This window comes from Phacochoerus africanus, chromosome 6, assembly GCF_016906955.1.
Source record: "Phacochoerus africanus isolate WHEZ1 chromosome 6, ROS_Pafr_v1, whole genome shotgun sequence".
Lineage (NCBI taxonomy): Eukaryota > Metazoa > Chordata > Mammalia > Artiodactyla > Suidae > Phacochoerus > Phacochoerus africanus.
In genome coordinates, this window is record NC_062549.1 from 28050549 (window position 1) to 28076102 (window position 25554).

Below are 25554 nucleotides of genomic sequence, written 5' to 3' on the forward strand. Positions count from 1 at the left end.
CCTGTCTCAATATTGAAAGTTGCCATTTAAAATGATTAATTTTTCCCCTAAGTTGCTAATAACAAACATCAATTTGGACTGATAGGAAAGAACTTGAAATGTCAATCTATGAGCGATCATCTTTAATCTTAATGACTATGTCAAGATTCTGAACAAAATTAATCAAACTGGACAGGAAAGCATAATTTTCATACTTTGAGGAGCATCATTACAATTTAATAGTGGCCATTTATCTCCTAAAAGAGATCAATAATGATAAAATAATAGCTCTAATAATCTGGGAAAGGATATAGAATATATTTTGATCATGTCAATATGTGGAAAGAGTATTATAACAATATAATAAAGGTATATAATAGTCTAAATATCTTGAAATTAAAAATAATAGCTCTTAATCAGAAAACATTATTATAATAGCCAGAATGATAAAACTATTACAACACTAATAAGCATAGCTATGATTCTGATATGAAGAAAATGTTATTAAAGATAGTTTAAAACATACCTAGTATAACATGTAATTTGAGTTGAATGACTTGAATCTTTTTCTACATCACAAGAAATTGATCGGAAAGAAGATACTAATTGCACACTGTTTCCCAACTCAGCATTACCAACTCCATAGTTAAACTGGTTTGCTTGAGCAAAACCTGGAAGAGTAAAAAAAAACCTCAATTATTATTAACAGAATCCTGTTTTCAAAGACCTAACAATTATCATTTAGTATTGAATCACTGAATAAATACTAAGGAATAGTAATGATGTAGGAAGTTAACCTATTTCATATTTATCTCTATGATTGTAGTCCTCTTTAGAACATAAAAATTAGCCTTTAATAAATTTGTTTGTAAAAACAATGCCTGAGAACCTATTATATGTCAGGTGTTGTTAATTGCATTGGAATCAAATGGCTTATATTCCAGGAATAGGGTGAGGTGGGGTGGAGGAAAAAGACAATACACAAATATATCCCACCAGATGCTGTGTCTGGTGGGAATAACTACTATGAAAACAGCAGGCTAAAGGGCATAGGAAGAGCAGACAAAGGGATTTTATAAGGCATGGAGTTTTTACTTTCAGTTCCTATCAAGCAAAATCTGAGGTGAGGACTTGCAAGTAGTTTATTTGGGTGGTGATCCATTAGGGATAAGAGAGAAGAAAACTTGAAGAAGCAAACCTGGGTACCCTAAAGACAGCTGGGGCTCAGTCTTGCTGAGAACATCTAAGAAAATATAGACAAGGCTCTCAGAATCAAAGAATCAATGGGAAGAAAGGTTAATGCATTCAGATACTGTCCCATTAGCTGAGGGTTCCCTGTGGACGAAATGACTTTTCTTGCACTTTTAGTCTGCACATAGGTATATGCCATCTGGGTTCTAATGTTCCAAGCCACTGCATCAGAGAAGCCCTGGGACAAAGGTATGTTGTGGGAACTGGAGGCTAGAGCTGGAAGCACAGACTGAGTCAAAGTCCATAGGGAAATTTTTGCCACTGCTGGGGAAGAATAAGAGGTGAGAATGAGGATGTGAGGCTGAGAAAGAAGGCTTCTGATACAGCTGACTCCTTGTACCATACAAACATGCTCAAGCCCTACCTTTCAGGTACAATCCATTATCAGTTCTACAAGACGGTGGCCAACTAAGAGCTCCACTAAAGATTTAATACAAGAGGGTTAGCGGGACAAGCAACAGGCTATGAGTAATACAACTGCTCCTGAGGCCATAATTATTATTCATGTCCCCTCTCAATTAATTTCCCTAAGCATTAGCTGGTGCTTGGGCTAATGGAGTGACATTAACCTTTGTCCTGAGGATCTGAGCCCTTAGTTGCTTTGCCCATGTTTGTTGTGTTTGTCCCTATTACTTACTCACAGTTATCACTAGACATGGAAGCCAAGAGATGTCCCATGAATACCATGAATTTCAGACAAACTCTTTCTCATTTGCATAGGGAAAAGCAACCCTACCTCTTCATGATCATCAGAATTGATTATCTCTAGCAACCTACTACATATGTTTGCTGAATTCAAACTGATGAGCTAGTGGTGGGAGTCAATTCAGTGGAACCCATATTGGACCCCCTGGCAGAAGCATTCTCTCTCTGGGAATTCATACCCAGAATCCAGCAGAACCTAAAACTGCAAGGACAGAATGAACAGATTCAGTTTTTGGATCCCTGGGAGTGATAATGACAGGGAGCAACACTTCGTTCCCAGCTCCGTGTATTCCATCTGTTTGGAAACAGTATGGATCTGCCATTGGCTCAGTGTACATGGCATATGATGGGGGACAGTGCCCTGTTCTACAGGGCAAGCTGGGCTGTTGGTGTTGCCTTTTGTAGGCTGGCCCATAACTCCATTAAGCCATATGTTTCAGGATGACACAGGATTCATGGTCATATGCCCATCACCACAATTTTTCCACTATAAAATGTGTTTCTTGTTCTGAGGTACCATTTTGTGGAATCTCTCAGCAGTAAATCGGGCTCTATATATTCCCAGAGGATGAGGCTGGCAGAGGCACTGTGGAAGAAGGAAAAACCCACACCTGGAGTAGGTGTCAGTTCCAGCAATAATGAATCTCTGCTTGTCCAGGAGGAAAGGAGAGTGATGCAGTCAACTTGTCACTGAGTGGCTGGGTGGACCTCTTGACGGACGGTCCTTATTGAGAGCTCAGTGTTGGCCTCTGCTACTGATAGGGCAAACCTTCAGCAACAGTGAGGGGTAGCTTAGGGTTGGTGGAAGGGAGCTGGTGGTATTGGCCCAGGCACAGCCTTCTCCATGGCCCTCTGTTCACAGGCTCACCATACAAGCACTTGGGTGGCTAAGCAGAAAAGCTCCTGAATGAGTTGTCCAGTCAATCTAGTTGTTCTGTTTCCTCTGACAGGGATACTCCCTTGTGGAAATTAGCTTGAGACCTATAGATTTCCATGTTTTTTCCTCACTGTCTTGTGTATTCACAGGCCTCTTTCCAAGACTTTCTTATTTCTCATTTTCTAATGCTGTTTCTGTCAGCCCCTGACCCTCTAATCAAGTCATGTGCAGAGCCCAGGAGCTGATGGCTCTCTTTACCTTGGCCCACCTTTTCCTCCTTACAAAGTTACCAACCATGTAGACTACTCACAGCTCTGCCTACCAGGGAGGCTGATGATGGAAAGTAAGTCAAGAGTCCAGGGAATACACTGCAACATTTATGAAATCAGAGGTGATGCCAAGAAGATGTGAAGTGAGACACAGCAGGCATGGAACATAGACGGTCATGGAAGCTTTTCAGAGGGTATAGGCCATAAGAATATCTATGGGAAGAATATTTTAGTTAGAACAGAACAGGATGTTCCATGGCCCTGTGGGGGAAGCATGTTTGTGGACTCAAGAATTAACAAGTATGTTGGATCAGTATGAGTGAGTAGAAGTAGCAGGAGTTGAGACTAGAAGTAGAGGCATTTAGATTATTTATATGAGTGGGGAAGCACTGGAAGCTTTAAAACAGAGAAATGGTTATTATCTAACTTACACTTTTTCAAGATTCACTAGCTGCTATTCCAAGAACAGAATGGGAGCAGGTGAGAATAGATTGGGGGCTGGCGTGAAGATGCTAATTCGATGAGCAAAAATGGATAAATGGTTGCTTGGCATGGATGGGTTCAAAAGAAGATGGAGGGCAAATTGGTAACCTTTTTGAGGAATTTTACTGGAAAGGAAAGCAGAAAACTGGAGTAGCTGGAGGGGTGTGGATCAAGGGGACAGTTAATTTTGCTTTTGCTTTTTTTCAGGTGGGGGAAATAACAGCATCTTTGCATGATGACAGGTATGAGCCAACAGAAACAGAGAATGGATACTGCGAAACAGAGCAGAAAATTGTTTTAATATTACTATAAATATATGAAAATTCAAACTAGGTTTGTAAGTAAACGTCAATCAAGTATTTTAATACCACATGAAAGAATTTCATATTGTTGAAACAACATTCCATTTTGAAATAAACCTGAAGATTAAATAATGTTCTATTAATTAAATCCTAAAATTAAGTATTCTCTTCTGAAAATGTTTAAAAGGTACTAAATACTATTTTAGTAGGTAGAGTGAATCTATGAAGTTGTCCAGGTTATATTTTTTGGAACAAAGTCAAATTAGTAAACAAATGGTTTTTGCCCAGATACTTTGGAAATCTAAAATTCCCAAATTCTGAGTTGTAAAAATATATGTATTTTTAAGTATAACTTTTCTCTGAATATCACAAATGCTTAACATATACTGTCTTTTTGTCTTTTTAGGGCCGCACCCGCAGCATATGGAGGTTCCCAGGCTAGGGGTCTAATAGGAGCTGTAGCCGCCAGCCTATGCCAGAGCCACAGCAATGCCAGATCCGAGCCGCATCTGCAAACTACACCACAACTCACAGCAATGCCAGATCCTTAACCCACTGAGCAAGGCCAGGGGTCGAGCCTACAATCTCATGGTTCCTAGTCGGAGTCATTTCCGCTGTGCCACGATAGGAACTCCAAAGAAAAATAATATTTAAAAATGCACATTATAGAAGTTCCATTGTGGTTTAGTGAATTAAGGACCTGGTGTTGTCCCTGTGAGGATGCAGGTTCAATCCCTGGCCTCGCTCAGTGTAGGTTGCAGATGCGGCTGGAATCCAATGTTGCTGTGGCTGTGGTGTAGGCCTCAGCTATGGCTCTGATTTGACCTCTGGCCTGGGAACTTCCATATGATGCAGGTGCATTAAAAAAAAAATGCAGAGCTCCTATTGTGGCTCGGTGGAAATGAACCCGACTAGTATGCATGAGCATTAGAATTCTATCCCTGGCTCCGCTCAGTAGGTTTAAGGACAAAGCTATTCCATTACTAAATGTAACTTCCTCCAGACCCTATGTTCTTAGCTCCCCTCCTATTCTTTATATGTAGAAAAAGTAAGCAGAAATTCAACAAAGGGTAGGGATTTTAAAAAATACTCCCTCTCCTCTTTGAAACTTAAAACTTAACTAAACAGGAGTCATCTAGCATAGGCTAAAGCCTGAACATATCAATTTAACATGTGAAAGATTTTGGCATTGAGTTTGCAGTCTTGAATCTAGGAAGACAGTTACTGCTCAAATGGAACTGTGAGAAGATACATGAAAACACAGAAAAGCAAACTATTTGTAAAGCCACTCCTTCCTTTTGCCAATTTTTGCTCATCCCTGGAATTCATGTTGAGTTTGGAACATACAGAAGGGCTGCTGGCAACTAACTTAAGAATAGAAGGTTTACTCGTGGTGTGGCTCAGGATGTGATACATGTATTTATTTTCCCATGAGGCACATGTCACATCAATGATGGGACAATAACACAGATTTGTTCTTCAGCATTCCTAAGAAAAACACAATTATAAAAAAAAATACCAACAAAAGATGATATTGTTTTCAGCTCAGGGGTTTTGTTTTGTTTTGTTTTTGGCTGCACCCGCAGCATGTGGAAGTTCCCAGGCCAGGGATCAAACCTGTGCCACAGTTGTGACCTGTGCCACACCTATGGCAACATCGGATCCTTAACCCGCTGCACCATAAGAGAACTTCCAGCTTAAGAGTTGTTCTAATATTTATATGTATACCCTAGGAGTAAAATCTATGGGAAAACCAAATCAGTAAGATTCAAAAATATTCTCATTACAAATTTTGCCGAAAAAACTATAGGAATATTTCTAATTTTATAGCTAGTTCTGAAGAGTTAAGAAAAGAAACAGAAAGGAATCACCTTTTAAAAAAGAATTTTAGTTTAAAAGTATACTCTAAATAAAAAATTGGGTATAAAGAAGATTCCTCTGGAGTTATTCCACAGCACAAAGCTTACAGGAAAGGTTGGGTGTACCCTGGAAACAGAAAAGGTGGAGGCTTCAGATGGAAATTCCTGACATGCTGATGTACTTTTTTGTTTTTTGCAGAAAAACTGGAGACAAGTCTTGCCAGGCACGCAGACCTGGGTTTCCTGATAGCAGCCTGTGCTGCTATCATAGAAAATGTGTGTTGTTAAAACCAGCAGTTGTCATGTACATGCAGGCTGTTTTGGTTTCTCTAGTTTAAAAACAAAACCAAAAAAAAAAAAAAACCCACAAGAGTTGAGACTGTATAAACCTACTGAAAAGTTGTAATATTGAAAACTATTGGAAAAAAAGGTACAGTGTGATGAAGGAAGAAAAAATGAAGCCATTCCTATAACATGAATTTAAAAGAATAATGAAAATAAAACAGCTCTAACTGAACTGACAAAACATTGTAAAGCAATTATAATAAATTTTTTTAAAAAAGCTCTAACTGATGGAGCAGATACTCTATATGAATACCTTAGATACAACATCTTTTTCAATATTCACAATAGCCCCAACAGCTAGGCGTTAATAATCCCATTTCACTGATGAGTAAGCTGAAGCTTAAAGAAGACACTTGCCCTAGTCCCATAGTGGGAAATGGCAAAGATGGAGCTAAAAGCCACTTGGACCCAACTAAAGTCTATGTGCTTTCCATAATATTATAAAAATTATATAATTTACCACTCCAACTAAACAAAAATATATGTGCCAAAGTAAAATGTTACTCCCTCTATTTTACTGATCTTTTTAAATAAAGAGAAAAATCAAGGAATTGAGAAATACAAGGTATGAATATAAAGTAATCAACTCAATAAAGTTAAAAACACCCCAGAACTTATAAGTTACTTAAGAATAAGAAGTTATGAAATGATAACACTCCTCATCAAATGAGTCATCTTAGAAGGAGATACAATTATCTCCACAATCATCCCATGGCTCAAAACACTTTTCCTTAGGCAGCATAACTGTAAAATGATATATCTTTGGCTCCTGAAGACGGCCTTTAGAGGAAAGTAAATGCAGTAGAAAGTGTTTGCTGATAAAGTTCATTATGTGTGGAAAGAGACAAAAGTCATTTGGAAACACAAAAATATTAACAATAGATTTTTGTAGAGGGTGGAATTTCAGAGAACTCAAGTCAAACGTTTCTATATATTACTTTTTCATTATGACTTTTACAAAAATAAAACATTTTAAAAGTCATATGGGACCGACATTTAGGAAATCCAGCATTTACAATTCCACTTGGAAAGTGTTCAGTGATTTTAATAAATTATCTCTGTATTCAATTCTTTTTTTTTTTTTTTTTTTTGCTATTTCTTGGGCCGCTCCCACGGCATATGGAGGTTCCCAGGCTAGGGATCTAATCAGAGCTGCAGCTGCTGGCCTATGCCAGAGCCACAGCAACGCTGGATCCGAGCCGCATCTGCAACCTACACCACAGCTCACGGCAATGCCGGATCCTTAACCCACTGAGCAAGGGCAGGGATCAAACCCGCAACCTCATGGTTCCTACTCGGATTTGTTAACCACTGCGCCACGACAGGAACTCCTGTATTCAACTCTAAACGCGGAGTATGAGTCAGAGACAGCGCTGACAAATTATGCGAACATAGTTCCTCCAAATAAACTCTGTCAAAGTATCACATTCATGCAGCTTTGAAGCTCTGGCGTATTTCGTAAATTCATTATCATTGCTTTATACACATTCTGTATATATCATGGGCCCTCCAAACCTATATAAAACAGTTTTTAGACTCAGCCTCTGAGAAAGAATGTTATCATAATTTTAGACACCTACAGCAGGGGTAAAAGCAGGGAGAGAGAAGACAGATCAGGGTGGGGGTGCAGGTATATGCAATTCAAGTAGGATTTAATTATCCTAAAATTCTCTGCCCAAAACATCCAGAAATACAGAATGATAGAAAAACTAGAAATTCACCATGACACTTTTTGCTTCATAAGTAAGAGGATTACTCCTGAGCCTAAGAACCTCAGAAAGTCCACAAAAGAGCAAAGGTTATAGCTAGATTAAGAAGGCTGTTCTTCCAAAATGTCTTAAAAATGGAATGTTTTGTTTTGTTTTCTCCTATTTCTAACTAGGGATGAACTGAGTCTACATACTTAAACTCAAGCCATAACTCCTGGATCAGAAAAGGTGCAGATGTTGAGGCAGAAGGAAATAGCTGAATGGTTTTACTGTTTTGTTTTGTTTTGATATGGGCATTTCTCTCATGGCATTTAAATCTCTGTTTAAACATCCAATAGCAAACAAGACAAATATATGATATCACTTATATATGGGCAAGAATTGATAAAGGAACTTATTTACAAAACAGAAATGGACTTGGATTTCAAAATCGATTTAAGGTTACCAAAGGGGAAATGCTTTGGGAAGGGATAGAAGCACAGGGAAGTCTACTCAATAGTCCGTAATAAACTATGAGGGAAAAGAATCTGAAAAACAATGGATATACGTATATGTATAACTGATTCACTGTATACCTGAAACTAACACAACATTGTAAGTCAACTATTTTCAAAAAAATAGCTTTCAAGCACACTCTATAAGAAAATCTTAGGAACAATTTTCAATATAAGGGAATTTTGCATAAAGAAATTTTAAAAATCAGTCTTTAACAAATACATTGTCACCGGGTGTCTAACTGTAAAAACAAACAAACAAACAAAACACTTTAATCCAAAATATATCATTTACAGTTTAGAGGCACACACCATTTCAAGAACATCATTGAGAGTTTAAATTCGATAGAAATTTTACTGAGAAGTATTAAAAGACATTTCAATATACATGACAGAATTACTAAATATCTTGCTTTGTCCATTCTCTGACTCCAAAAACTTCTCATTGCTCTTCCTAAAGACTAAATAATAGCTTTTATCAATATTCTTTAAAATTACTTTCTCATCCTTCAAAAATTCATAAGTATCTCAATACTACTATCATTTACACTGTAAAGGCCTAACAGCTACAAGAACCACATATTTCTGTTGAATCCTAGGAACGGTTGCTCATTAAATATATCCCCTTACTGCCTACTTTGTTTTCATCCCAAGACCAGGCAAAGAGAAGGAGTCATATATAACCCATGCTTTGATGAAGCATGTGATAAGGAGTGGGTGGCAGAAGTGATCCAAAGCTTAGCTTTCAATTGTCTTTCTCCTTTCATTATCATTCTACTTCTCTATCACACCCTCTTACAAACATCCAACTCCCCAACCTCCCAAAAAGTTCTATTTATTATAAAGATAAAGGCTATTAGACACATGAAGAACAAAGTAACTGCAGGGTTGGGTTAAAGATGTTCCTTTCAGTTCAGTCATTATTGTCTAGATCTTAGAGTTAAGCAAGTAATTATAATACAAATTCAGATGGTCAGGTTGATAGAAACTATTGGGGATTCCCTTAGCTACCAAAGAGGATAGAGTTTTACTACTTTGGCCAAATGGAGAAGTAACTCTAGCGTATTTAAAAAACAAAAACAAAAACAAAACAAAACAAAACAAAAAAACATAAATTTCTAAATGTTAAAGTCTTTAAAATACCCCAACCTTGGTGGGAAAAAAAAAAAGGCAACCATACCTTCTCCTTTGATAGTCAGCCTTGTTGCTCCATTTATACTGCCATATTTAGGTATTATTTCTGTGACTTTGGGAATTACTTTAGAGCCATCTGAAAGATATTAAAGTACAGTAGAAGTAAAAGCATCAAGTACTTCATTTCAAGCAGCATATTTTGTACCACAAATTACAATGATGTAAGACAAACATCATGAAGATTATAGAACTGAAGGAAATACACCCAGATTTTACTTTTGGTTCTACTGCTAACCAATGACTTGACAAGGAGTTAAGTCATTAACTCAGTTAATACTCATTGGCGTCATGCAAAGCACTCTCTCGTGTGCTACAAAGAAGAGGAATAATGCATGATTATTCGTCATTCTTAAATATTATAAAACATTTATTAAACCCTTAATTTCATGAGTACTCTACTAGCTGCATGCAGTTCCACAACTACAGCTAACAGCCCACACAGCAGCAGACAATGCTGGAGAAACAACTCTGTGGAGAAGAGTCATTGTAAAAGCCTCTAAGAAATGCAAACCCAGGTAAGTTGAAAGACAGTCCAGGTACAAAAAAGAATGTTGTGTTTAGAGAAAAAACTGTTTTCTGTGACAAAGATCATTTCTGGGACCTTTTTAGCCTCCTGAATGATAGTGATTCTTAATGCAAGGGTCCTATTTCATTCAACAAACAGTGTTAGGTTCCTGGGGATATAAAAATGTGTAACAGCCTCGACTCTCCAAAAGCTCAGCTTAGACAGTACAGAGTGATAGAAGAGACCTCATGGGGCCATGGGTTACAAAGAAAGGACACTTCACCCATACTGCTTAGGTCATACTGGTTTTTGAAAGAATGGTGTCCTTGCTGCATCTGGAGAGCAAACAAGAATTAGCTAGACCTAACCCACTGTGGGAAAGCTAAAGGGTTCTAGACAGAGAAGCCTCTGCTGAGTGAGCAGCTTCTCTGAAAAACTGAAATTAATGCTTTAAAACAAAGATACACAGTGGCTAAAACAAAGAAGGATTTATTTTCTGCTTCAACTATGCAGATGTGGTAATTATTAAACCCAGCAGCAAATTCTCAGAATAGGTGGAAGAATTTAAGTGGGGGCACAAAGAAAAGCCACAGAAACTGCAATGGATGTATGAGATAAAGTTAAAGAAATCATGACTTAGTTCATTCTGGCCTGAGAAAAGCTTAGGGTGGATTTCACCTACAATGGCAAAGCTCTCCATCATAAAGAAGGCTACCTGCCCCCACCCACCCCCAACCCTACACACACACCCAATGACGCTGCTTCAGGTCTGTGCTTGCCAAGAGCTCCAAGGCTGTTCCTGCTTGGCGCACATTTGTAACTATGAGCAGCCCACAGCCAAGAGTAGGAAACTCCAGCTAGGGAGCTGGATCCTATCTCATAGACGCTGCTCCTCACCTATCTCAGGTTTATCCTCCCTGTTATCTTCATGGACAACTCCAATTTCTTATCTTATCAGTCTCTCCCCAGCCCTCTCCTGGGTATTACTTTGAAGGCACAGGACAGCTGCCCCTGGAAATGACTGACACCTGCCACAAAGCTCCATTCCTGTCCTAGTTGGAGACGTTGTCCTCCCTGAGTGGAGAAGGGACCCAAGAAGAGTGAGAAAAGGACTTCGGTTGTGTATCCCACCCGCAGCCAAATGTGGTTCTTTTTCAACTGAGTCACTTGGGATGGAGGGGGTGAGGTTCCATAATTCAAGCAGCAACCCTGGTGGCAAGAGCAGTTATCTCTCTGTTTTTCTATGACTGTGTGCATGGGTCTGTCTGTCTCAGTGTTAGCCTGCCCCCTGATCCCCAGGTTCCCAGGATCTCCATGCAGCGCACCCGCAGCCCTGTTCCAGGGCTGGAGCCAGGCGGTGCCGCCTCTACCGTGACCCCAGCAGCAGGGGTTGTTTCTACACGGACTTCTGCTTGCCTCCCTGGCGCCCCACCTGGGTTACCTGTGCGGGGGTACGCGACGCACAGCAGCAGCCCCCAAAGGCCCCAAGTTCCCCAAAGCCACAGGTGTTCCATCGCGGCGCCAGTTCGACAGAGTCCACGCCCGACGCTCGCTCGTATCCGCTGCCAGCGCCCGGGCTCCGCTAGCTTGCGCGGCCGCCTCGCCTTGTTGGTCCACGCGCGCGCAGACTCTGCCGCCCCAGGACCCGCCCCGCCCCTGCCAGCCACTGCGCCCCTGGGCTTGCGCGCAGACGCACACCCCTCCACTCAGGAGGCCCGTGGGCCGCAGCCACTCTGTAAGTATTAAACCTCCACACTGAAACTTTGGTGCTAATGCCCCAAACCTGTCTTCAAAGGTGTAACAGCACCCCCTCTTTTTTTTGTAAAACATCCATGGGCAACATTTCTGTCAATTCTGCCTTTTTTTCCCTCCCCCCTCATCTCTGCCCTCTCCTTCCTTCTTCCTTTCTTTCCTTCCTCTTTCTTTTTTCCCCGTTGCTGGACCTGTGTACTTTCATCTGCCTGTCTGCCTTGGTTATTAGTCATTCCCAGGTGGGCCTCAAGGTTCACCTAATACACAAACCCTGCACATTCCCCCGTTCAGATTCATGTAAGTTCATGCCGTCCCTTTAATTGACAATCATACTGAGGTTTATTGATCTCTGGGCACCTTCCCAAACTTAAAGGACTGTTTCTCTTCTTATTATCCCCATTGTTACAAGCCCTACACTAAGGTGAAGGTTAAGAAACTTGCCTAAGGCCATAACCTAAGCACAGGAGGACTCTGGGGAGGGGACTCTGATCCCCTCCACTGCCCCAGACTGGTGGGCGAATTTCTAGTGAGGGTGTGCAACGCTTAGGATATGCTTACACTAATAATTATTCATTATTTATCTGAAATTCGGATTTCCCTTGGCATTCTGTATTTTATTTATTTATTTTACTAAATCTGACAACTCTAATTGGTGGGGGGATGAGAAATAGAAAAGAGAACTAAAATGAGTAAAATAAATGAAATTAGTTCCTTGTTTTTCAGGAGTTTATATCTATCTCATTGGAGTTAAAATTTTTTTGTGTGAGATTTGGTTAATCATAGTCATGTCATAATAATTTAGCAGCATTATGGAAATATTCACTTTAGATTATTAGCTATGAAATGAGTAAAAGTATATATTTCAATATCAACAATAAAAATAAAATTTAATGTGGGAATTTCTATTTGTAATTGTTTTGATTTCTTTCTGGTGCTTTCAAATTAAACTTAATTAAATTTTAGATGACATCACTAAAAATAATTTAAATTTAAAAATAATTTTATTCAAAATGCTGACTTTTTCAGATACTTTTAAATTTATGAATTTAAATGGAGTATGAGGCATAAGCTAAATGATACTAAAAAGAATATTTAAAATGCTTTTAATATTAAAAAAGTAGATAATGTCATTCAAAAGTATTATGAACTCGGAAGTAGGTGAAAAATCTTGTCCCATATAATATACTGAAGTTGTGATTTTTTTCTGGGTTTTTTTTTTTTGTCTTTTTAGGGCCGCACTCGCAGCATATGGAGGTTCCCAGGCTAGGAGTCCAATCAGAGCTATAGCCACTGGCCTGCGCCACAGCCACAGAAACCCCAGATCTGAACCGAGTCTGTGACCTACGTCCCAGCCACAGCAACACTGGATCCTTAACCCAATGAGCGAGACCAGGGATCGAACCTGGGTCCTCATGGATACTAGTTAGATTTGTTTCCACTGAGCCATGATGGGAACTCCTGAAGTTGTGATTTCTAATCACGAATCATTGGACTAAGCAAACTTATAAAAAGAATCTATATTGCTTATAACAAAAGGACATGGGGAAACATGGAAAGGAGAACCCCACCTACCAAACCTTCGTAAGTTTTTTTTGTTTGTTTTAGTCTACCTCTAACAAAAACTTGCCTATGGGGCCAGCATAAGGGGAATATGACTTGCAGTTTCATAAAGCCCCATGCTTGATATAATGCTCTGTTATCATCATCTTGAAATCCTCAATAGTTTTTGAATGAGGGAATCCCTATGTTCATTTTGTCTGGGATCTTACAATTACGTAGCTAGTCCTGCTTGCCCTTATGATGAAGAAAGAGACAGGTTTTAAATTTGTTAATCCTTTGATTTTAAAGTCACAAGAAAAAGTAATAACTCTTGCAGAACTAGAAGGAATAAGGAATTTGCTACTGAATTCACTTAACTTGGAAAATGAGCTGTAGTCTAGGCCTGATTTTGAATCTAGACCTAATTGTAAGAGATGGTGAACAAAATGAAGCACCTGCAAAACAACAGTTTGCCTTCAACAGTTATTCAGGGTACTAGGCATTCGGGAGATGGCAGTAATTTAAAAAAAAAATCTCTTCTCATAGAATTTATATTTTTAGTGGAAATAGACAATAAACAAAATATGAGTAATATAATATGTTAGAAAGTAATATATACTAGAGAGAGAGATATCAGGGGAAAAAATGAGTGTGTGTGTGGGAGGGGTGTGATGTGTTTAGATAGGGTGAATAGGAAGTTGTCCCAGAGAAGGTGAATTTGAGTAAAGGTCTGAAGGTATGAAGTGAATTGCTTAGCCAGGTGAGCATCTGGGAGGAGGGCATTCCAGGCAACTGGAAGAACAAAGGCCAGTGAATGAGGAGGGAGTGTGCCTGGTGTGTGAGAAGCAGGAAAGCTGCTTGTGGTTGGAGTGGTGAGAACAAGCAGGTATTAGACAATGTGAGGTTAGAGAAGTAATGGGAAGTGGGGAAGATCATGTAGCATGAGTTTGACTCTGAGTGAGATGGGAATCCACTGTAGATATTGTGCTGAAATATGACATACTCCAATTTATCTTTTCAAAGAAACACTGGCTGCTCTTTTGTTGCACTGAACAAGGGAAAACACAGGGAGACCAATTAGATGGCCAGTGCAGATAATCCAGGCAAGAATACTAATAACTTGGACTAGGATTGTAAGAGTATTGGTAGTAGGAAGTGGTCAGATTCTGAATATACTTAAGAGCTGAGTTAATAGAATTTGCTGACGAGGAGTATGGATGATAAGATTAAAAAAAAAAGGAGTCAGTCACTACTGCAGGGATTTGGCTTCAGTACTCAGAAGTATGGGGGCAATTTGCAGGTGAAGAATGTTGAAGGGGTGGATTTGGGAGAGTGTGTCAAGAGCTCACTTTTGTACATAGCAAGCTTAAGACCTATTAGGACATCAAGTGAGATGTGAAATAGCAAGTTTGTTTTTTGAATCTGAAGTTCAGGGGAAAATCCAGGTGGGAGATCTCAATCTGAGAATCATGAGCATACATCTTAAAAACAGTGAGACCAAATGTGATCACCTCGAGAGTAGCATATGGGTGGAAACGTGAAAAGATCTGAAGACTGAACCTTGGGAAACTCCAGTATTTACTAGTAGGAAAGATGAAGAAAAATGTGCAAAGCTGACTGAGTAGGGGTGGTCAAAGAGAGTGCAGAAAATTCAGGAAGCCAAGCTGAGGAGTATTTTAAAAAGGAAGAAGAAATAACCATCGATTGTTGCTGCTCTGTCAAGCAAGAAGAGCACAGAGAATTGCCTTTGGCTTTAACAACGTGGAACTTATTGGAGACTGTTAAGAGCAGTTTTTGTAAAGTGGTGGGGGTGAAATCCTGATTGCAGTGGGTTGCTGAAAGAATAGGCAGGGATATTTGGCGATCGTCCTAGAATCTACCTATCTTGATAAACCAGCAGAATTGGAGACTCAATAGCCCAGAAAAAAAATCAAGTCGCTGCAGGGAACCAAGTGTGGTGATCTTGAGTTAAAGTGAAATCAGAATGGTAGCATTTTTCCTTAGCTGCTTAAGGCGTGCAGTTGCAGTCACGTGAGGAGGCAGCTTTTGGAAACTAGTGGTTTACTCACCAGACTTTAAAATCACTTGCCTACACTAAGATGACACCATGAGCAGCAGCATTTTCACATAAAAAGTCAGGAAATAAAGAAGGGGTAAAGAAGCTCTAAAACCTACTGATAGAACAAACTGTTGTTCTCAAGCAAGCCTGTGGGTTTGGATTTGGTTTTTGATGCCCTGGGGGTTTTTGTGTCCATTGTTTGTAGTAGGCAGTTATTATTTGGGGGGGCACTCTTTCCCTTTTTGATATCACCCCACTTCTCCTTTGTGGAATAATCTCTTCCCCATTAGATGTAGTCTGTTGAGTGAAGGTATGTATGTGGGGATAGTGGAGAGGAGAGTGACCCAGCCTAGGACAATCTTATTCTCCCTGGACAGTGAATCTTGAACAGAGGAACAAAGAGAGCATGAATTCTGGAGTTTGTTCATTGCCTTGGAGGTGACCTAACCAAACTGTTCACACGAGGACTGTTTCTGAGATTCTTTCCTTGTGGTTTTAGGAAGTACCTTTGTTCCTACTAGTGTCCCAGATTTTGATTTGCCAGGTTTCCCAGTGATAATCTGAGTTTTAGATATTCTTCCTATCAATTTCCTTTTGCTTTAGTTTGCCAGTCAGTTGTTGTTGGTAGCCCCTCAAAAGTTAGAAACATTTTTATCAGTGAATCATACTTTTAGAGGGAGGGAGGGGCATTTTTGTATTCTCCTCTCTTTATTTCTCTTATTTTCACATTTTGTTAATGGCAGGATGGAAAAGGCTTGCCATTATATCCACGATGCAATGTTTGATATAAATACATGTTCTTGATATTTGTAGCAAGCAATGTCATCATTGTTGTCTTCTACAGCAAAAATACATCTTTCTTAAGTTTTGGAAAACCAATTAGCATTTGTAACAGTGAATGAACCCTTTTGGTACCTAGCTGCATAGACCAATAGTAGAAACTAGTCCTGGAGTTCCCGTCGTGGCGCAGTGGTTAACGAATCTGACTTGGAACCATGAGGTTGCAGGTTCGGTCCCTGCCCTTGCTCAGTGGGTTAACGATCTGACATTGCCGTGAGCTGTGGTGTAGGTTGCAGACGCGGCTCAGATCCCGCGTTGCTGTGGCTCTGGCGTAGGCTGGTGGCTATGGCTCCGGTTAGACCCCTAGCCTGGGAACCTCCATATGCTGCGGGAGTGGCCCAAGAAATAGCAAAAAAAAAAAAAAAAAAAAGAAACTAGTCCTATATTGTGGCTCAAAAGTTTGTTGTGCATGCTTATTTTTTATTATATACAAGTTGAAAGAAACAAATCACTATATTGCAGTGTAACTTATTTGAAAGCCCTGGAAAATGAGACAGATCATTTTGAAAAATGCAACAATGGGTAAAATGTTCTAATAAGGTGGCATAAATTCATTTAAATGATTTAACTCTTGGTGGGCTGAATCACTTGGTAATTCTTCGTTTTTCCAAAACCCTATGTAAATTTACATATGGCAGCTATATTGACCCCCAACTTTTCTTAGACACAAAGTTATTAAGCCTCCCTTCCTCAAATAACTGTCTACACGGTAAGCCTAGTTGAGAAAACTTTTCCTAGTACAGAACTGAGTCAAGTCAACATGCCATGAGCCCTTGTCGAAGGGTAATACACAGATGTTTTGAAGTAGACAAAAGGCTTTTAATCTTGACTTTATATGATGGTTTGAAATTTATCCTGGTTGCCCTCTTCCCTCCCTTTTAAAATAAATGGCAACTAAGTTTGAGTGAGGAAAGCTTTTAGGACTGAAGAAAGGAATTGTCCAGTTTTGTTTTGTTTTGCTTTTTAGGGCTGCACCTGTGGCATATGGAGGTTCCCAGGCTAGGATCAAATCGGAGCTACAACACCACAGCCACAGCAACACAGGGTCCGAGCCATGTCTGCAGTCTTCACCACAGCTCACGGCAACGCCAGATCTTTAACCCACTGAGGAAAGCCAGGAATCGAACTTGCAACCTCATTTGTTTCTGCTGTGCCACGGTGGGAACCCCTGTCCAGCTTTAAATGAGATGGGTGACTTGATTTATTGGTGTTTCAGAAAATGCACTGTGGCTACATAGATTAAATTGGAGATAAGGGTGGAAATAAGGCCAGTTAGGATGCTGTTGTGGTCAGAACTAGAGATGGTGAAGATGATACTAGAACGGCAATATTGGAATTGATAAGAAATGGGCAGTGGAATGGAGATAGCACTGCTGTTAACTTTTGGAATTGTATTTGGGAATGGATTCACAGGGCGAGTGAAGACTAGGATGTTGTAGGTTCTGAGTGTTAATGCTTCATGGATGTGGTGCCGTTTGCTATGATGTGGAAAGGCTGGAGGAGGTTCTTTGCTGGGTTAGGGGATCCAAACTCCTGATTTGTCCGTCTTGAATTCAGGGCGCTGGTTAGGAGAAGGGTTGCTTGGAGACTAAAGGCATAGATCTGAAAGGCAGACTCGTGCTGCATCCTTCACCCTTCCACTCAGCAGCCAGAAACATTGGACAAGCTACTGACTACCTTTGGACCTTAAGTTTCTATTTATGCAAAATGAGAATATCAGAACTTACCTGATAATGTTGCTTTGAGAAGTAAATGTAAAACTTAGTAAATGTAAAATTCTTAGAGTAGTGCCCTGTATATGGTAAGCCCTCAACAAATGCTAACTATTCTTACAAACCAAGAGTAAATGTCAAGTAAGTGAACAAATAAAATGGAAGAGTTACCCATCTTAAATCCATTAGAATGGCCAAGACCCTGAGGGAAGATGTGCATGTACTTGGATGGGATTTATTTTCACTTGCCTCTAAGTGAAAATTTGCATTCCCTTCAATTATTAACGTAGATGGCAAACTACGGTACTGTTATCAGTATGTGTGACTTGTCACCTGCGGAAAGCAGAGATATTTTCACATGATATTACAATTGTTGGAGATATCTTGAAACATCAGTTACGCTCATCCCTACTTACGGAAATTAGAGCCACAATAAGACCACACATGACCGCAGGAGTAGTCCTGCCTCAGACACTTGTTCGTCAGTTAATGTGATGGAACATAAAGGCTGCAGTGGTATTATACTTTAAAAGACTATTTTTTTAGAGCAGTTTGGGGTTCACAAAATAGAGTGGCAAGTACAGAGATTTCCCGTTTACCTCCTGCCCCTCCATATGCAAAGCCTCCCCCATTATCAACATTCCCCACCAGAGTAATACGTTTGTTACAATCAATGAACTTATGTGGACACATAATCACATGTGTCCATAGTTTAGGGTTCGTTCTTGTACTTCTGTGGGTTTGGACAAATTTATAATGGCATGTATACACCACTGAAGTTTCATACAGAGTAGTTTCACTACCCTAAATATCCACTATACTCCCACTCATCCCTCCCTCCCCCAATCCCTGATAACCACTGATCATTTTACTCTCTCCATAGTTTTCCCTTTTCCAGAATATCATATCTTTTTTTTCATTTTTTTAAATTTTGTTGAAAGAGATTTGATTTACAATGTTGTGATAATGTCTGCTGTACAACAAAGTGATTCAGTTATTCATATACACACATACAATCTTTTTCAGATTCCTTTCCCATATATGTTATCATGGAATATTGGGCAGAGTTCCCTGTGCTACACAGTAGGTTCCCATTGGCCAGTCATTCCATATACCACAGTGTGCATATGCCAGAATATCATATAATTTGAATCATATAGTATGCAGCCTTTTCAGATTGGTTTCTTTCACTCAATAATGTGGATTTAAGTTTCTTCTATGTCTTCTCATGGCTTGATAACTCATTTATTTTGAGCACTGAGTAATCTTCTGTTGTCTGGATGTACCATGGTTTATTTATCCATTCACCTACTAAAGGACATCTTAGTTGCTTCCAAGTTTTGGCAGTTATGAATAAAGTTGCTGTAAATATTTTGTACAGGTTTTTATGTGGATGTAGGTTTTCAGCTCTTTTGGGTAGATAACAAGGAATGTGATTGCTGGATCGTGTGATAAGAGTATGTTTAGTTTTGTAAGAAATCACCAAACTGTCTTGCAAAGTGACGGTACAATTTTGTATTCCTTCCAGGAATAAGTTGAGGGTTTCTGTTGTTCCACATCTTCCTCTGCATCTGGTATTGTCGGTGTTCTGGATTTGGGCTATTCTAATAGATGGGTGATGGTATGTCATTATTGTCTTAACCTGTGTTTCCCTGAGGACATATGACGTAGGGCAGTTTTCCTGATGACATATGATGTAGGGCACCTTTTCATAGGCTTATTTGCCAACGGTATATTTTCTCTGGTGGGGCATCTGTTAAGGTTTTTGCCCCATTTTAAAATCAGTTCTTTGGGGTTTTTTGTCTTTTGTCTTTTTAGGGCTGCCCCTGCACAGCATATGGAGGTTCCCAGACCAGGGGTCAAATTGGAGCTGTAGCTGCCGGCCTACAGCCACAGCCACAGCAACGCAGGATCCGAGCCACGTTTGCGACCTACACCACAGCTCACGGCAACACCAGATCCTTAACTCACAAAGCAAGGTCAGGGATCGAACCCACGTCCTCGTGGATACTAGTTGGGCCCATTAACCACTGAGCCACAACAGGAACTCCAGTTCATTTTCTTATTGTTGAATTTTAGGAGTTCTTTGTATATTTTGGAATCCAAAATATAAGACAATTTAGAAGAAATATCTTTTGCAAATATTTTCTCCCAGTCTGTGGCTTATGTCTTCATTCTCTTGACAGTGTCTTTTGCAGGGCAGAAATGTTAAGTTTGAATGAATTCCAGGTCATATATTAGTTCTTTTATCATTTGTGTCACCACAATGCTTTTAAATATTCTTGTAAATAAATACCAGGCTTGTAAATAAATACCTTATAAAGTGGGAGAGACTTTAGTTCAACCATGTGCACTTAAAATGTTTAAGTTGACTTTTGGACTGAAACAGAGGAGAAATTGTTGGAAGAGGTCATCGAATCAAACACATGATCACTGGTTAACCAGTGGTTGACCCTCAAGGTGGACCTGAGCAATTAGAGGCTCCTCACCTTACCTGTGTCCTTGGAATATACATTCTCCCCAGTGTTCTCACAGTGGGAGCCATTTTCAAGGATGCAGCTTTGAGAAAGTAAGGTGTTGGTGAGACCATCTGGACTGAATATGTGACTGAATCTAGTTAAGGCCGTATATATATAGTGGCTCCCAAAGTTTGACATGAATAGAAATTTAGGAAAGTTATAATATCAAATGTTTTGATTCATTGTAGAATTATCAAAATATCTTAGCATTTTGAAACAAGCAATGGAGGAATTGATAGCCTAACCATTCCCCTTAAGTATGCACCTGGAAGAAGGATTCTTATTTTGTGAGTCTCTCTTTTTTTTTTTTGGAAACCATCATGGCTGTGGACATGTTGGAAATGGTGAAAAGCTGTTTTATTGCTCTGTTTTAAAAATTAATTTTTCAAAAAAATCTTCAACTGGAAAAAAAAAGCCACATACTCCTTACAAGATTAATCCCAGCTATGCTTGGTAATATGTCTGGTATTGCTACCCTAATGGACAAGGAAGCGCCTCATGATCTCTTCACTTGTTTTTTTACACAGACATGCACCAGGAATTAAGACTGTTCTTACTATCTTGAGAGAAGCTTTGCCAGCAATCATGAGTCATCAGCATTGTCCTCTGATGATTCCTCTGAATCATTGCATTTAAAAAATTGTCAGTAAGAGGACCAGGACATGAAATACATCGTTACCAAATAGTTCACAGGCTTTCTCAGAGAACAAGACTTAAATGCTTGTTGGAATTAAAGACAGTTGCTGTAATTTTTCTGAAAGAAAAGAAATTCCATACTCAGAATTCCTTGAAAAGAATAATTTATCCATGTTTTGGCTCACCTGTCAGTTATTTTGAACCATATGAATAAGATAAATCCTTCATTGCAAGCCAATTATGGTTTCTACTTTAAAATTAAAACATTGTAAGCTTTCTAGGATTAACAGCTGAAAGGGAAAACTAGAGTAGAGGCTGACATCCTTTCCAAACTTTGAAATGCTTTGAATGCTTTATCCTGTGTTGACTATCAATTTCTTTAAAAAGAGAAACCTATGGACACCTAGAAACTTATTTCAGAAGTTACTTCTGAAGTTACTTCTATCTTGATGGTATTAAAGCTGGACTATAGAACTGTAAACCTTTTCTTTCTGATATAAACTCTATCAAAGATTTTGTCCTAGCTTATGATCTTTGATCTTAGGACCAAATTTTATTACAGTTAAACTCAAAAAGCCTTTGAGAATTCTGGTATCCTTTAAAAGTCTTTTTTGGACTTGTAAAGTGAGGTAAAGAAGCTTTAGCTCCATTTGTGTATATATATGGAGTTAAAGACACACACACACACACACACACACACACACACACACACACACCTTAACCAATCAAGAGTTTCAGTACTTGCACCCATTAAAACAAAGCTTTTAAATTGATGGAAAGTTCAATATATGTATATATCCTGTTGAACACCACTCCACAATTTAATGTTCTTGTGCAAGTAGTAGGTAACTTGAATAAACATTTACACTATTTTAAAAAAGGACATGAAGCTTACCTGTAATTGAAATGCATTGCTTATTTTTGTGTTAATAAAAAGGAATACTATGCGTTTATTTTGAATTGTTTTATAATTATATTTTATGATAGTTTCCTGTGTAATTCTAAGAATTTTATTTTGTGCATTTAAATATATTATTCTGAGAGAGAATTCATAGGTTTCACTTTACTGCTAGAGTAATGCTAAGAGTTAAGAACCCTTGATTTAGGGAGAGAGTCCAAATAGATAAAAGATTAAGTCACATGAATGGGATTTGAGGAACTCTTAACAGTTAGGGGTCTAGCAGAGGAGAAGTTAGCAAACAAGACTGAAAGACGGGGTGGGGGAGAGTTGGATAGTTTTGTAGCACAGAAATCAAGGGAAGAAGGTGTCTAAGGAAGGAGAGTGTCCACTTGTTAAAATGCTGACAAGAGGTTGGTGAAAGTGACATCTCTCTTGACCTTGACGTGAATAGTTTCATTGGAATGTAATTTCCATGAATGAATTAGTGGCAAGTGAAGAAGTGGAGATCAGACCTTCAGAAATGAAGCCTTGCTTGCATTGAATGGGAGCAGAGAAATGGGGTGGTCCCTTGAGAGACATCTGTGATCAAGACATGTTTTTTATAAAAGAGGGGAGCTACTGCATTAAGTGATTATGCTGCTAGGGCTGATGCAATAAAAGGAGAAACTTATGATAGAAGAGAGGGGGGAACAACTGCAGGAGGGCAATCATTGAGAAAGAGAGAAGCACAGAGCACAGGTAGGGGAAAGGCTGGACCTGTGGGTCCAGATTCGGGAAGAGTGGTAGGTTTGGTGATGGGGTGATGCTGGGTTCTTGAGTGATTGCAGCTGTTCCTTAATAAAACATGAGGCGATGTTAATGCAGGAGAGGAGTGTGAAATAGGCATTTCAGGGGAATGGGAAAATGTATATACTAGAGTTGTTGGGCAGTGAACAGTGTTCATTGAGATTTGTGGTTATTACTTTTCAAAATTTTACTTTGAAAAATTTCAATCCTATCCGAAATAAACACCTACATCTTCTATTCTGAGGTTCTCATTTTCTATATTTCTTTCTCTCTCCATATTTAATATATGCATTTGTATTGATGAACCATTTGAGAGTTAGTTACAATGTGACAATTCACCCCTAAATCACCATGGAACAAGGTAAGTCTTCTTGAGTACAAACAGTAACACTCAGGAATTTTAGCAGGGATACCACCGTGCATGTTTAAAATTCTCCAGCTGGAGTTCCCGTCGTGGCGCAGTGGTTAACGAATCCGACTAGGAACCATGAGGTTGCGGGTTCGGTCCCTGCCCTTGCTCAGTGGGTTAACGATCCAGCGTTGCCGTGAGCTGTGGTGTAGGTTGCAGACGAGGCTCGGATCCCGCGTTGCTGTGGCTCTGGCGTAGGCCAGTGGCTACGGCTCCGATTAGACCCCTAGCCTGGGAACCTCCATATGCCGCGGGAGTGGCCCAAAGAAATAGCAAAAAGACAAAAAAAATAAATAAATAAATAATAAAATAAAATAAAATTCTCCAGTTGTCCTAATAATGTTTTCAATAGTTGTGTTTTGTTTGTTTGTTTATTTAAACATTGCTTTAATTACTGTCTCTTCATTCTCTTTTAACATAGAACATTTCCTCACCTTTCTTTCCTTTTTTCCTTTTTTTTCAGTCTTTCATCCTTTCTTGACATTAACATTTTTTGAAAAATTCATGCCAGTTTTTGATTATGTTGTTATTTTAGAATGGGACTTACAGAAGGGTTGTGTGATTTTCCTCAACAAAGTTCAGGTGGTCAGGTGCGTGCAGCAAGGAAGCTCTCAGGGTAATTAGGTTTAAGCAGGACTGTGTGTAATTAGAATAAAAGAAGAGAGAAGAGTGATTATAAGGGAGTTTGACTGATAAACCAAAATCTAAGTAGGTAGTGAAGGGAGTGATGGGTAATAATGAGAAAGGCATCGTTGATTGACTGGTGGTCTCTACAAAGTCTCTATGAAGTGAAAGAATTATATTAGGAACAAAGGAAATGCAGTTGATCAGTGAAATCATCTGTGCTTTTTCATGAACTAGGTCTGCTGAAGCCCTGATGTTTATGGATGAGTAAAATATGGGAGATGGATTCCATACACAAAACTGCTTTATGAGCTCCATTACTAGGAGAAAATTAAAGTATATATATAAGGACTTGTAAAGTCCTTTACTGTAACTTTGACTTTCTGTCACTCCTCCTAAGAGGAGTGCCCATAATTCTCATACTTGATTATATTCCCATTATCCATCAGAAAGGAGATGTGTTGTTGATCGGCAACTGTCATGTAGAACATTTAAGTAACCAGTGAAGTCTGTAAGCACAAATAATGATAGAACTAAGAGGCTCAGAGCCCTCACTTACATACTGTATCAGCCAAACTGAATACTCCCCGAATTACACTGTGTGTATCGCTACCAGAATCACCCACACATTGCACAGGCTGTGGTTTAATGGACTTCTTTATTTTGACTACTCTACTTTCTGCCTCTAACCCCATCAAAGCCCAGCTTTGATATAAGTAGCTGTTTAAAAAAGATAAACAGCTCAAAGCTGTGCCCTTCACAAATAATTTTAGAATATAAAGGTGTTCAGTAACTGAAAGGTATTTATTATCACTTAATTCTGGTGATCCCAGGCACAGAGACAAAACATTTATGGATGTGGTATGTACCAGCTCCTTACTCAAAACTATTTTATGAGCAACATTGCACCATGAGTGCAGATTCTATCTGCCTTCATTCACTGGCTTTCTCCACCACTGTCATTATAAGCCACTGTTCATTGGATGATCACAGGGTATGGCAGTATATAATGTTCTATATACATATATATAAAGTACATAGTATGAAAAAGCAAAATAAAACTATTATTCCCTTTTAAAAGGCTTTCTGAGAGAGGAGCATAAGGACAGGGAAAATAGAAACTGGAAATAATTTTATTTATTAAGAACTTACATACTGTTCTTTTTTGATAAAATAGCTTAAATAGAATTATTTCAGTTGTATATGCTATTTAAATCAACTTGCTGCCTGAATTACAAAATTGGTTTTGGAAAATGATACCAGTAAAATAATATCTACATTATTATTATTCCAGTAAAATAATATCTCACTATAGCTTCATCTTAATTTTTACCAGAAGCACATTCTGAGGCCCTCAAGTTAAGTTTTAATTCAATTACACTTTCATCTTGAAAAAGCTGGCCTGAATTGCAGCTGGGTCCTGTTGAAATGATTAACACATTTCAGTGAGGCCCAGAGAAAATAAAAAACACAGGCTTCAAGTGCCTCCTGGTGGCTGACAAGCAGAATAACCAAATATAATTCAAAAGCTGGAATAGTTTTTCTCTATTGCCATTTATTTATTCATTCAATTAAAAGGTTTCAAGAATATACTCTGTGAATTCCCAACCTTGAAAGAAATATATACTGTTAAGCACTGACTAAAATGTAAGTGGGATACAGTTTGTATCATAGTAAAATGAGAGTAAAAAGATAATTTCAACTCTCCCTGCTAAGTGCTATTACAGTGAGTTTTTTTCTATTTTGATCAAGTTATGTTGGTCTTTATTTTTGTAATTATTTTCACGGTAGTTAATATTTATTTA

The 25554-nt window shown here is 39.0% G+C and overlaps 1 protein-coding gene across 1 annotated transcript in view; it reads right to left on the reverse strand.

Moving 5' to 3' along the window:
- PKHD1L1 (PKHD1 like 1) overlaps positions 1–11524 on the reverse strand; it is a 152020-nt gene extending 140496 nt beyond the window's left edge. The window contains exons 1-3 of the mRNA XM_047783405.1: positions 11414–11524; positions 9454–9543; positions 506–650 (exon numbers count right to left, since the gene is read on the reverse strand). Of these exons, the coding sequence (XP_047639361.1) occupies positions 506–650; positions 9454–9543; positions 11414–11486 (308 nt within the window). The 5' untranslated portion in view covers positions 11487–11524. The remainder of the gene's footprint in view (positions 1–505; positions 651–9453; positions 9544–11413) is intronic.
- Positions 11525–25554: the final 14030 nt, after the last annotated feature.